Source organism: Lynx canadensis, chromosome D1, assembly GCF_007474595.2.
Source record: "Lynx canadensis isolate LIC74 chromosome D1, mLynCan4.pri.v2, whole genome shotgun sequence".
In the NCBI taxonomy this organism is placed as follows: Eukaryota; Metazoa; Chordata; class Mammalia; order Carnivora; family Felidae; genus Lynx; species Lynx canadensis.
The window spans coordinates 46,401,366-46,416,660 of NC_044312.2; the positions used below are offsets into that span (position 1 = coordinate 46,401,366).

The 15,295-nt window shown below is 38.2% G+C and overlaps 1 protein-coding gene across 1 annotated transcript; it reads right to left on the minus strand.

The window, feature by feature from the left end:
- Nucleotides 1-13,879: 13,879 nt before the first annotated feature.
- LOC115526229 (protein tyrosine phosphatase type IVA 1-like) lies at nucleotides 13,880-14,413 on the minus strand. Its single transcript, XM_032595066.2, has one exon. It carries the CDS (start codon nucleotides 14,387-14,389, stop codon nucleotides 13,916-13,918), a length of 474 nt encoding a protein of 157 aa, XP_032450957.2. The 5' UTR covers nucleotides 14,390-14,413; the 3' UTR covers nucleotides 13,880-13,915.
- Nucleotides 14,414-15,295: the final 882 nt, after the last annotated feature.

Genomic DNA, 15,295 nt, shown 5'->3' on the forward strand with positions numbered 1-15,295 from the left:
TCTTATTCTTGAATATAGAAAGAGAAAAAATTTATTTTTATTAAAAAGATTTTTCTTTAAATTTTTCTACTATATTTTTTACTTTTTTGTAAATTTTTTAAATTCTATGTTACTTTCATCATTTCATTGTATTCTCTTTTATTGTATTCATTTTTTCAAATTTTCAAACATTTTCCTTTTTTCTTTTTTTTTCTCTTATGTTTCCTTTTTTCTATAATCTATCAAGCTTCTTTCAACAACCAGACCAACACACCTAGGATCTAGCAGCTTTTATTTGATTTCTTTGTGTTGTTTTTAATTTTTTAATTTTATTTTTACTTTATTAATTCGTTTTCTTCCTTCAAAATGATGAAATGAAGGAATTCACCCTAGAATAAAAAACAGCAAGAAATGATAGCCAGGGACTTAATCAACACAGATACAAGCAAGATGTGTGAAACAAAATTTAAAATCACAATAATAAGAACACTAGCTGGGGTAAAAATAGATTAGAATCCCTTTCTGCAGAGATAAAAGAAGCAAAGGCTAGTCAGGATGAAATAAAAAATGTATAACTGAGCTGCAATCTTGAATGGATGCCACAGTGGCAAGGATGGATGAGCTAGAGCAGAGAATCAGTGATATAGGGGAAAAACTTATGGAGAATAACGAAACAGAAAAAAAAAGAAAAAAGAGGGAGACTAAGGCAAAGAGCATGAAATAGGAATTAGAGAACTCATTGACTCCTTAAAAAGGAACTTCAGAATCATAGGGGTGCCAGAAGATGAAGAGAGAGGAAAGGGGGTAGAAAAGTTATGTGAGCAAATCATAGCGGAAAACTTTCCTAACCTGGAGAAGGACAGACATCAAAGTCCAGGAAGCGCAGAGAACTCCCAACAGATTCAGCAAAAACCAACCATCAACAAAGCATATCACTGTCGGGGCGCCTGGGTGGCGCAGTCGGTTAAGCGTCCGACTTCAGCCAGGTCACGATCTCGCGGTCCGTGAGTTCGAGCCCCGCGTCGGGCTCTGGGCTGATGGCTCGGAGCCTGGAGCCTGTTTCCGATTCTGTGTCTCCCTCTCTCTCTGCCCCTCCCCCGTTCATGCTCTGTCTCTCTCTGTCCCAAAAATAAATAAACGTTGGAAAAAAAAAAAAAAAAAGCATATCACTGTCAAATTCACAAAAAACTCAGGCAAGGAAAGAATCATGAAAGCAGCAAGGGACAAAAAAGTCCTTAACCTACAGGGAAGACAGATCAGGTTTGCAGCAGACCTGTCCACAGAAACTTGGCAGGCCAGAAAGGAGTGGCAGGATATATTCAGTGTGCTGAATCAGAAAAATATGCAGCCAAGAATTCTTTTTTTTTTTTAATTTTTTTTAACGTTTATTTTTTTTTTGAGACAGAGAGAGACAGAGCATGAACGGGGGAGGGTCAGAGAGAGGGAGACACAGAATCTGAAACAGGCTCCAGGCTCTGAGCTGTCAGCACAGAGCCCGACGTGGGGCTCGAACTCACGGACTGCGAGATCATGACCTGAGCCGAAGTCGGCCGCTTAACCAACTGAGCCACCCAGGCGCCCCAGCCAAGAATTCTTTATCCAGCAAAGATGTCATTCAAAATAGAAGGAGAGATAAAAAGTTTCCCAGACAAACAAAAATTAAAGGAGTTTGTGACCACTAAACCAGCCCTGCAAGAAATTTTAAGGGGGACTCTCTAAGGGGAGAAAAGACGGGAAAAAAAAGAAAAATTACCAAAACAACAAAGACTAGAAAGGATCCAGAGACCACCACCACTAACTCCAACTCTACAGGCAACATAGTGGCAATAAACTCATATCTTTCAGTACTCACTCCAAATGTCAATGGTCTAAATGCTCCAATCAAAAGGCATAGGGTAACAGAATGAATAAGAAAACAACATCCGTCTGTATGTTGTTTATATGAAATCCATTTATACATAAAGATACCTTCAGATTGAGAATAAGGGGATGGAGAACCATCTATCATGGTAATGGTTGCCAAAAGAAAGCCAGAGTAGCCATACTTATATCAGACAATCTAGATTTTAAAATAAAGACTGCAACGAGAGATGAAGAGGGGCATTATATCATAATTAAGGGGTTTGTCCACCAAGAAGACCAAACAATTGTAAATATTTATGCTCTAAACATGGAGGAACCCAAATATATAAATCAATTACTCACAAACATAAAGAAACTCATTGATAACAATACCATAATAGTAGGGAACTTCAACACCCCACTTATACCAATGGATAGATTATCTAAACACAAAATCAACAAGGAAACAATGGGTTTGAATGACACACTGGACCAGATGGACTTAACAGATATAGCCAGAACATTTCATCCTAAGGCAGCAGAATATGCATTATTCTCCAGTACACATGGAATGTTCTCCAGAATAGATCACATACTGGGACACAAATCAGCCCTCAACAATTACAAAAAGATTGAGATCATACCGTGCATATTTTCAGACCACAACACTATGAAATTCAAAATCAAACACAAGAAAAAATGTGGAAAGATAACAAATACTTGGAGACTAAAGAACATCCTACTAAAGAACAAATGGGCTAACCAAGAGATTAAAAAGGAAATTAAAAAGTACGTGGAAGCCAATGAAAATGATAACACCACAGCCCAAAATCTCTGGGATGCAGCAAAGGCAGTCATAAGAGGGAAGTATATAGCAATCCAGGCCTTCCTAAAGAAGGAAGGAAGGTCTCAGATACACAACCTAACCTTACACCTCAAAGAGCAGGGAAAAGAATAGCAAAATAAACAAACAAAAAAAGTAGAACAGATCAGTGAAACCAGGAACTGATTCTTTGAAAGAATTAACAAAATTGATAAACCCCTAGCCAGTATGATAAAAAAGAAAAAGGAAAGGACCCAAATAAATAAAATCAAGCATGAAAGAGGGGAGACCACAACCTACACAGCAAAAATACAAACAATAATAAGAGAATATTATGAACAATCCAGGCCTTCATAAAGAAGGAGGGGGGGCGCCTGGATGGCGCAGTCGGTTAAGCGTCCAACTTCAGCCAGGTCACGATCTCGTGGTCCGTGAGTTCGAGCCCCGCGTCGGGCTCTGGGCTGATGGCTCAGAGCCTGGAGCCTGTTTCCGATTCTGTGTCTCCCTCTCTCTCTGCCCCTCCCCCGTTCATGCTCTGTCTCTCTCTGTTCCAAAAATAAATAAAACGTTGGAAAAAAAAAAAAGAAGGAGGGAATGTCTCAAATACACAAGCTAACCTTATACCTGAGAGAGCTGGATAAAGAACAGCAAATAAAACCCCAAAACAGCAGAATAAAGAAAATAAAAAAGATTAGAGCAAAAATCAATGATATTGAAATCAAAATAAAACAGTAGAACAGATCAACAAAACTAGGAGCTGGTTCTTTGAAAGAATTAACAAAATTGATAAACCCCTAGCAGGACTGATCAGAAAGGAAAGGACCCATGTAAATAAAATTATAAATTAAAGAGAGATCACAACCAACACCACAGAAATACAAACAATAAGAGAATATTATGAGCAATTATAAGCCAACAAATTGGGCAATCTGGGAGAAATGGCTAAATTCCTAGAAACATATAAACTACCAAAAGTGAGACTGGAAGAAATACAAAATTTGAACAGACCCACTGCCAGTAAAGACATTGAATCGTGGCACAAAAACAGACACTCGGATCAATGGAACAGAATAGAGAACACAGAAATGGACCCACAAACCTATGGCCAACTAATCTTTGAGAAACCAGGAAAGAATATCCAATGGAATAAAGACAGTCTCTTCAGCAAGTGGTGCTGGGAAAACTGGACAGCAACATGTATAAAAATGAACCTGGACTGCTTTCTTACACCATACACAAAAATAAACTCAAAATGGATGAAAGACCTCAATGTAAGACAGGAAGCCATCAAAATCCTCGAGAAAGCAGGCAAAAACCTCTTTGACCTTGGCCGCAGCAACTTCTTACTCAACACATCTCCAGAGACAAGGAAACAAAAGCAAAAATGTGGCACAAAAACAGACACATAGACCAATGGAATAGAATAGAAACCCCAGAACTAGACCCACAAACGTATGGCCAACTAATCTTTGACAAAGCAGGAAAGAACATCCAATGGAAAAAAGACAATCTCTTTAATAAATGGTGCTGGGAGAACTGGACAGCAACATGCAGAAGGTTGAAACTAGACCACTTTCTCACACCACTCACAAAAATAAACTCAAAATGGATAAAGGACCTGAATGTGAGACAGGAACCATCAAAACCCTAGAGGAGAAAGCAGGAAAAGATCTCTCTGACCTCAGCCGTAGCAATTTCTTACCTGACACATCCCCAAAGGCAAGGGAATTAAAAGCAAAAATGAACTACTGGGACCTTATGAAGATAAAAAGCTTCTGCACAGCAAAGGAAACAACCAACAAAACTAAAAGGCAACCAACGGAATGGGAAAAGATATTTGCAAATGACATATCGGACAAAGGGCTAGTATGCAAAATCTATAAAGAGCTCACCAAACTCCACACCTGAAAAACAAATAACCTGGTGAAGAAATGGGCAGAAAACATGAATAGACACTTCTCTAAAGAAGACATCCGGATGGCCAACAGGCACATGAAAAGATGCTCAACATCACTCCTCATCAGGGAAATACAAATCAAAACCACACTCAGATATCACCTCATGCCAGTCAGAGTGGCCAAAATGAACAAATCAGGAGACTATAGATGCTGGAGAGGATGTGGAGAAACGGGAACCCTCTTGCACTGTTGGCAGGAATGCAAATTGGTGCAGCCACTCTGGAAAGCAGTGTGGAGGTTCCTCAAAAAATTAAAAATAGACCTACCCTATGACCCAGCAATTGCACTGCTAGGAATTTACCCAAGGAATACGGGAGTACTCATGCATAGGGGCACTTGTACCCCAATGTTTATAGCAGCACTCTCAACAATAGCCAAATTATGGAAAGAGCCTAAATGTGTCCATCAACTGATGAATGGATAAAGAAATGGTGGTTTATATACACAATGGAGTACTACGTGGCAATGAGAAAGAATGACATATGGCCCTTTGTAGCAACGTGGATGGAACTGGAGAGTGTTATGCTAAGTGAAATAAGCCATACAGAGAAAGAAAGATACCATATGGTTTCACTCTTATGTGGATCCTGAGAAACTTAACAGAAACCCATGGGGGAGGGGAAGGAAAAAAAAAGAGGTTAGAGTGGGAGAGAGCCAAAGCATAAGAGACTCTTAAAAATTGAGAACAAACTGAGGGTTGATGGGGGTGGGAAGGAAGGGAGGGTGGGTGGTGGGTATTGAGGAGGGCACCTTTTGGGATGAGTATTGGGTGTTATATGGAAACCAATTTGACAATAAATTTCATATATTGAAAAAAAGCAAAAATTAACTATTAGTACCTCATCAAAATAAAAAGCTTCTGCACAGCAAAGGAGACAACCAGCAAAACTAAAAGGCAACTCATGGAATAGGAGAAGATATTTGCAAACGACATATCAGATAAAGGGTTAGTATCCAAAATCTATAAAGAACTTATCAAACTCAACACCCAAAAAAACAAATAATCCAGTGAAGAAATGGGCACAAGACATGAATGGACACTTCTCCAAAGAAAACAGATGGACAATTGACACATGAAAAAATGCTCAACATCACTCATTATCAGGGAAATACACATCAAAACCACAATGAGATACCACCTCACACCTGTCACAATGGCTAACATTAACAACTCAGGCAACAACAGATGTTGGTGAGCATGCAGAGAAAGAGGATGTCTTTTGCATTGTTGGTGGGAATGCAAGCTGGTGCAGCCACTCTGGGAAAGAGTATGGAGGTTTCTCAAAAAACTAAAAATAGAGCTACCCTACGACCCAGCAATTACACTACTAGGTATTTTTCCAAGGGATAAAGGTATGCTGTTTCAAAGGGGCACATGCACCCCAATGTTTATAGCAGCACTATTAACAATAGCCAAAGTATGGGAAGAGCCCAAATGTCCATCGACGGATGAATGGATAAAGAAGATGTGGTATATGTATACAATGGAGTATTACTCGGCAATCAAAAAGAATGAAATCTTGCCATTTGCAACTAAGTGGATGGAACTAGAGCATATTATGCTAAGTGAAATTAGAGAAAGACAAATATCATATGACTTCACTCATATGTCATATGAGGACTTTAAGAGACAAAATATATGAACATAAGGGAAGGGAAGCAAAAAGAATATAAAAATAGGGAGGGGGAAAAAACATAAGAGGCTCTTAAATATGAAGAACAAACAGAGAGTTACTGGAAGGGTTGTGGGAAGGGGGTGGGCTAAATGGGTAAGGGGCATTAAGGAATCTACTCCTGAAATCATTGTTGCACTATATGTTAACTAACTTGGATGTAAATTAAAAATTAAATTAAGTTAAAAAAAAAAAGGGAAATTGAATCAGTAATCAAAAATGTACCGACAAACAAGAGTCCAGGGTCAGAAGGCTTCCTGGGGGAATTCTATCAAACATTTAAAGAAGTTATTACCTATTCTTTTGAAAGTGTTCCCAAAAAATTGAAAATGAAGGAAAATTTCCAAACTCATTCTATGAGCCCAGCATTACCTCAAATCCAAAACCAAAGACCTCACTAAAAAAGAGAACAGACCAATTTCCCTAATGAACGTGGATGCAAAAATTCTCAACAAGATACTAGAAAATCAAATAAGATACTAACAATGATATATTAAAGGAATTATTCACTGCAATCAAGTGGGATTTATTCCTGGGATGCAGGGGTGATTCAATATCCTCAAATCAATCAACGTGATATACCACATTAATAAAAGAAAGGATAAGAACCACATGATCCTCTCAACAAATGCAGAAAAAGAATTTGACAAAATAGAGCATCCATTCTTGATAAAAACCCTCAAGAAAGTAGGGATAGAATGATCATACCTCAACATCACTAAGGCCATATACAAGAGACCCACAACTAATATCATCCTCAATGTAGAAAAACTGAAGGCTTTCCCCCTAAGGTCAGGAACACACAGGGATGTCCATTCTCACCACTGTTGTTCAAGATAGTACTGAAAGCCCTAACCTTAGCAATCAGACAACAAAAAAGAAATAAAAGGCATACAAATTAGCAAGGAAGAAGTCAAACTTCCACTCTCCACAGACGACATGACACTCTACATGGAAAACCTGACAGACTCCACCAGAAAACTGCTACAATTGATACATGCATTCAGCAAAGATACAGGATATAAAATCAACATACAGAAATCGGTAGCATGTCTATACACCAATAATAAAGCAGCAGAAAGAGAAATCAAGGAATCAATCCCATTTACAGTTGCACCAAAAACATTAAGATATTTAGGAATAAACTAACCAAAGAGGTAAAAGATCTGTATGCTGAAAACTATAGAATGCTTATCAAAGAAATTGAAGAAAACACACGTGGAAAAACATTCCATGTTCTTCCATGGATTGGAAGAACAAATATTGTTAAAATGTCAATACTATCCACCAAAGTAGTATTCAATGCAATCCCTTTCAAAATAACACCAACATTCTTCACAGAGCTAGAACAAATCTAAAATTTGTATGGAACAAGAAAAGACCCTGAAGAGCCAAAGTAGTATTGAAAAAAGAAAACCAAAACTGGAGGCATCCACAATTCCAGACTTCAAACTGTATTACAAAGCTTTAATCATCAAGACAGTATGGTACTGACACAAAAACAGACACATAGATCAATGGAACAGAACAGAAAACCCAGAAATGCATCCACAAACATATGTCCAACCGATCTTTGACAAAGCAGGAAAGAATATCCAAAATCTATAAAGAACTTATCAAACTCAACACCCCAAAAAACAAATAATCCAGCAAAGAAATGGGCAAAAGACATGAATAGACATTTTTCCAGAGAAGACATCCAGATGGCTAACAGACACATGAAAGGATGCTCAATATCACTTGTCATCAGGGAAATACACATTGAAACCACAATGAGAGGGGCGCCTGAGTGGCTCAGTCGGTTGGGCAGCTGACTTCAGCTCAGGTCATGATCTACGGTTTGTGAGTTTGAGCCCCACATCAGGCTCTGTGCTGACAGCTCAGAGCCTGAAGCCTGCTTCGGATTCTGTGTCTTCCCTTCTCTCTGCCTCTCCCCTGCTCATGCTCAGTCTCTATCTCTCAGTAATGAATAAACGTTAAAAATAGAAATTTTTTAAAAATTTTAAAAAATTTAAAAAAAACAACACAATGAGATACCATCCCACACCTGTCAGAATGGCTAAAATTAACATCTCAGGAAACAACAAATATTGGTGAGGATGCGAATAAAGGGAAACTTGTTTACACTGTTGCTGGGAATGTAAACTGGTGCAGCCACTCTGGACGACAGTATGGAGGTTCCTGAAAAAATTAAAAATATAACTACCCTATGGCCCAGCAATTGCACTACTAGGTATTTATCCAAAGGATATAAAAATTCTGATTCCAAATAGCAATGTTTACAGCAGTGCTATCAACAATAGCCAAATTACGCAAAGAGCCCAAATATCCATTGACTGATGAATGGATAAAGATGTATATATACACAATGGAATATTAAGCAGTGATCAAAAAGAATAAAATCTTGCCCTTTGCAACAATGTGGGTGAAACTAGAGTATATTATGCTAAGTGAAATAAGTCAGAGAAAGACAAATATCATAGGATTTCACTCATAAGTGGAATTTAAGAAACAAAACAGATGAACATAGGGGAAGGGAAGGAAAAATAAAATAACATAAAAACAGAGAGGAAGGCAAATCATAAGAGACTCTGAAATACAGAGAACAAACTGAGGGTTGCTGGAAGGGGAGATGGATGAGGGTGGGCTAAACGCGTGATAGGCATTGAGGAAGGCACTTGTTGGGATGAGCACTGGGTGTTATATGTAAGAGATGAATCACTAAATTCTACTCCTGAGACATAACTACATTATATGTTAACTAACTTGAATTTAAATTTAAAGAAAAGAAAGGGAGAGCATCGGAGAATAAATAAAAATTTTAAAGAAAAGAAAGAGAAAAATATTAGCAAACTAAATCCATCCATATAAAAGAATTATGCACAATGAAGAAGGGAGATTTATCTCAGGAATACAAAGTTGTTTTAACATTTAAAAATTGTTCATCTTGGGGCGCCTGGGTGGCGCAGTTGGTTAAGCGTCCGATTTCAGCCAGGTCACGATCTCGCGGTCCGTGAGTTCGAGCCCTGCGTCAGGCTCTGGGCTGATGGCTCAGAGCCTGGAGCCTGTTTCAGATTCTGTGTCTCCCTCTCTCTCTGCCCCTCCCCCGTTCATGCTCTGTCTCTCTCTGTCCCAAAAATAAATAAACGTTAAAAAAAAAATTGTTCATCTTAGTACATGATATTAATAGAGTGAAGGATAAAAACCACAAGATCATGTCAATGGATGTGGGAAAAGTATTTGAAAAAGTCCAACATCCATTTTCTTATAATTTTTTACTGTTTATTTTTTGAGAGAGAGAGAGAGTGTGTGTGTGTGTGTGAGTGTGAGCCGGGGAGGGGCAGAGAGAAAGGGAGACACAGAATCCTAAGCAGGCTCCAGAGTCTGAGCTGTCAGCACAGAGCCTGATGCATGGCTCAAACCCATGAACTGTGAGATCATGACCTGAGCTGAAGTTGGATGCTTGACTGACTGAGCCACCTAGGCACCCCTCTAACATCCATTTATGATAAAACTTTCAACAAACTAGGAATAGAAGAGAACCTCCTCAACCTGATGAAGATCCAACAGTTAACATCATACTTAATGGTGAAAGAATGAATAGTTTCTCTATAAGACCTGGAACAAGTCAAAGATGTTGTCACCACTTCTGGTCAACGTGGAGGGTCTAGCCAGTTCAATGAAGAAGGAAAAAGAAATTAAAGGCATCCAGGTTGGAAATAAAGAGTAGAACTGCCTTTATTCACAGATGGCATAATCCAGTATGTAGTAAATACCAAAGAATATAAAGAACCCTTTATGTCACTCTCAATTGTTCTCTCCCTCTCCTAACAAATCATTACAAAGATCATAGGATGCAAGGTCAATATACAAAAATTGCCTGTATTTTTATATATTAGCAATAAGCAATCTAGAATAAAATTAAGAGCATCATTCCAGTCATAATAGCATCAAAAAAAATACTTAGGAAATTAAGAAGTGCAAGTCGTGTATACTGAAAATTACAAAATACTGCTGATAGAAATTAAAGAAGATCTAAGTAAATGGAAAGATGTTCCATATTCATGGATTTGAAAACAATATTGTCAAGGCTGCAATTCTCTCCAAATTATCTATAAATTCAATATTGTATCTATCAAAATCCTTTCAGGCTTTTTTTAATTGACAGACTAATCCTAAAATGTATATGGAAATGCAAAGGACCTAAAATAGCCAGGGGCGCCTGGGTGACTCATTCGGTTGAGTGTCCAAGTTTGGCTCAGCTCATGATCTTGCAGTTCATGAGTTCCAGCCCCATGTTGGGCTGTGTGCTGGCAGGTTGGAGCCTAGAGCCTGCTTCAGATTCCATGTCTCCCTCTCTGCCCATTCCCCACTTGTGCTCCCCCCACCTCAAAAATAAATAAACACTTAAAATAGCCACACAAAAAAAGTACACTATCCAATTTCAAAACTTCCTATAAAGCTACAGTGATGAAGACTGTGTGGTTATGTAGATCAATAGAAAATAATTGAGAATTCACAACTAAATCCTTATTTGTATGCCAAATTGATTTTCAACAAAGCTACAAAGATAATTCAGTGGGGGAAAGGATAGTCTTTGAATAAATGATGCTGTGACAAATGAATATCCACATGCCACAAAAAAGTAGACATTTACCTCACACCATACACAGAAATTAACCCAAAATAGATCATAGATCTAAATGTAAGAGCTAAAACTATAAAACTTCTGAAGAAAATATAGCAGAAAACTCTCTGTGGCTGAGGAGAGTTCTTAGATACAATTTAAAACATGATTTATAAAAGAAAAATTGATAAATTATAATTCATTTTTTTAAGTTTTGCCTTTGAAACATACAATTAAGAGAGAAAAAAAGCAACAGACTAAGAGTAAATACTTGCAAATTATATATCTGATAGAAGCATTGGATCCAGAATACATGAAAAATTTTTACAGCTCAATAAGAAGACAAAATGACACAATTGAGAAAGTAGACATGTTTGAATCGACATATTACTACAAAAGATACATGAATGGCTAACACACACATGAAAAGATGCTTAACATTACTGGTCATATGAAAATTAAAACCCCAAAGGAATACCACTTCACACTTACCAAAAACGCTATAATAAAAAAAGATATTAAGTGTTGGTGAAGATTAGAACCTCTTCTAATAAGACTTTGTCTCTTAAGCACTATGAGATTAAGGGAGATTCCCCTCTTTTAAGTCTTCATTCTAACTCCCCTGGCTCTCATACATAGCCCCAGAACTCAGCAAGTATCATTTAGTATAGTGGACACTGTGGCTGCACCACCCAGGTCCCTCTGCAGGTCTGAAACACTCATTCCCCAAGCTGCCACAAGTATTATCAGCTGAAGGGTCACAGCTGTATTCCCCTTCTGGGGATTGCACTTGACTAAAGAAAGGTTACGCCTCATCCTCAGGGACAACCTGCATCCAATGACTCGTTAATTTAAGTCCAAAGATTCAACTCTTTCACCTCAACTGAGGACTATCTTTAAATAGCTATTACAGCTTCAGAGCTCCCTGCAAGATTGGCTACGGCCAGTTTTGCAACTGTATGTATCACCATTCAACAAGTTCTACCATTCCCTCATTCTTTTGCTCCCTCAAAGGTGTTGAGACAACTCCCCAGTAAATCTCCAAATGCAAACCTCAGATTTAGTATATGTTTTCTGAGGACCACAACTTGCAACATGGGTAGAGACCCACCTCATGGACCACACCTGATTCTTAGACCACGTCCAGAGCCTGTAAATGCTACCATTGGGGAAGGGGGGTGGGAGAGGAGATGGCCACTCACCTCAGGAGAGCTCCTCCCTCTCTGGAATTCCTATTCACCTAGTTCTTGTTGCTTTCACAGTTCTCATATGTCTTCAAACATACTACTTTTTAAATTTTTCCATATTTTTCTGGTTGTTGCAGGGTGGGTGGTGGAATGCCACAACCTACCACACCCCATCCAGAAGTAGAAAGCTCTAGACACAGATTCTCAAAACTCCAAATGTATAGATATTGAACTGTAGTCCAAGAAGTTATTTATCTTATTTATATTACTTATATATTGTTAAATTTGCTGAAATTTTTATTGTCAAATGTAATGAAATATTTCATGTACTCTTAAAAATAATATGGATTCTTACTGTTCAATGTAATGCCCCTTATATTGTCATGGGACCATGCCTGTTAATTGTTTTGTTCAAATCTATATCCTTACTGATTTTTTTCTACTTGAACTGTTTCTGAAAAATAGTAAAATTTCCCATCACTATCATAAACTTGTCAATTTTCCTTGTAGTTCTCTCCATATTTGCTTTATACATTTTGGACCAATGTTGTTTGATGCATTAAGTTTAGAATTGTTCTGACTTCCTGGTGAAATGAAACTTGAAACTTTAATGATTTTTGTTATCTCTAGTAATGCCTTTGCTTCAACTTTTACTAATATCAACACAGCTCTACCATCTTGCCTCTTTCTTCTGCAATTCATTATTTATTCAGATGGTTAAGCTCTTCTACTGGCTGGTGAATGGTGAACACTGAAATTATTTCTCCTCCAGAACTATATTCCCAGATGGTATGAATATATGGTTAAACTAGCATTAATACATGTCATCATTTTATCAATCACATAATAGAACAAAGTATCCAGGTATCCAAATACGAATTTACTGAGTTCAAAAAGCATATAAAATATTAGATGCTTGATCACTTCATTATTGGAAACTCACTTCTTTTTTGATTGGAAGACAAGAAAAAATATGCTTCAAAGAAAAATAGTTAATAAAAACTTCCAATAGATATGAAGAATTACAAGATTTCAGAAATATTATAAATAAGAAATATTTTAGCTACAAAGCATCTCAGCCTTAATTTTTAACTAAATAAAAGACCTATTCTATACATCCTGCACAAGACAAAGGCAACACTTTACTGGAGATATTTCATAGCCTCCTCCCACTCTGTCTTCAGGCCCTCTTCCTCTAAGTTGTACCCCAACTGTAAACATAAAGTAACTGTAAGACTTTTTTGTCTGAAGACATTACACACATGTGCTTCTGTACAACGTATATTTTATATGAACTTTTAACCACACATTTGTGATTTTTCAAAATGGAGGCATTCATAACAGCACAAAATGAGCTTTATAGAAAGACATTAAATAATCCCCATAAGCCTTGGTAAGAATCCAATAAAATCAATTTTTGCTAAAACCTGATGTATATTGGTACGCTTGTAGGGTGGCAAACATGAATAACCACATAGGCCCTATTGGCAATATTTGAAATGACTAAAGGAATAAAACACATATGGTTTCCAGTGCTAGTCATAATCTAGGATTTTAATTCTGCATGATACTAAAAACACACAAGTATTGTGCTGGATATTTTGGCACCTAATCTCTCAATTTCTTACATATTATTTCTGGCATGGGAATAGTAGTAAGCCAAACATAGAGGTTGCAATTCTGTCAAGCTTGCTCCTTTTTCAATATTCCTGTGGAAGCTTCATTAGACTTGTCATTCATTAAGCCTGCATGTTGGCTAATATGTACGATAAGTAAGTCCTGTCTCAAGTTCCATTTCCAAGGCAACAGCATCAGGCAGCCAAGTTTTATTGAATGTAACAATTGTTTCTATGACCACTGGAGGCTTTGTAGCACAGCCGCATTTTAGAACAGTATTTCTCCAAATACAGAAGTTGCTTAGTGTTAAAAGCTCCACGCTGCTTTTGTCTTATAAACTGTACTGCATGTTCATTTTTCATTCCACCTTCAATTAGTGCTAGGGCAACAAGCACTGGGGTTCTCCCAAGACCTGCAACACAGTGAACATCAATACAACAACCAGGTTCTTCATGAAATTTAATGTTGACAAGACTTAACCAGTCCTCAACAATCTGGTTAGATGGTGATGAACCATCATCAAAAGGCCAATCCAGCACCTGGATGCCTTCTTTCTCCACAAGAGCAGTGTTGTAGGTTGCTTCACATACTCTTACTATTGTAGTAACTCCATATTCCTTAAGTTCTTCTATAAATTTGTTGAAGGTTGCACTGGTTGGACTGTGTGTAATAAGAAATTTCATGTTCCTGTATGTGACTTCCACCGGGCTGGCTGGTTCACTGGAGCCATGTTAATTTAGTTAAAATATTCAATACGGTTACGAAAAAATGTTTTGAAGTTTTGAATACAGAAATTATGTAAAGCAAACAAAGTATCCTCTAATATATTCCACTGGAAATTCTCAATGATTTAAATATGTAGTAGAGAGTAACAGGAAATGAAATGAACCTAACAGGAAATAATCCCTCAGTTCAGTATACTGAGTCCATGGAAAGGATGTGCACCCAGGTTTACCCCATCCAGGTCAAAATTCTTGTAAAATGCTCCGATGATGTCAACTGTGCACTTCTGTGCCCAGGATAAGGGCTCTTATGGAGGTTTCTTGGTGTAGTAGTATGAATCTCTCCAGTTCACTTGTCCTCATAAAGGTTGCGCTGTGCCTGGCAGTAATCTCTGGGGCCCTTCAGAAACTCCATAAATGTGTGACCAAGAATACCACAGAAAGGCACCCATTTACTCATTAAAGACTGTGGCTTAATCATACAACTGTTCCCGTGGAGGCGACACAGGGGGCAGCGGTGGCCTTGAATGCAGGGCAGGAAGCTGCAGTGGTTGTCCTGGGGCAGCAGCGACTGGACACCTGGCTCTACTATGCGCCAGCCTCCAAGAAGCCAATCCGCAGGCATTCAGGTGTTCTTGCATTGCAAGAGCTCACTTTCACAGCTGGTGTGACGTGTGCTCCTCTCCACCAATCACAGGAGTGGGGAGGGGCACAAGAAGCTGCCACAAGAAGCTTTGAGCGTGAGGCCTTCTTCACAGCGGACCTCACTACCAGTGCTGGTTTAGGAAGAGAGACATGGGGGACCCTGAGCTTCCTTCCTCTCCCTAAGAAGGAGGTGGGAGGGACACGGGAGGGTGTGAGGGGATG

What these genes read in the sequence shown, in the direction of transcription:
- LOC115526229 (XM_032595066.2), bottom strand. Translation starts at nt 14,389, where the DNA reads ATGAAATTTCTTATTACACACAGTCCAACCAGTGCAACCTTCAACAAA.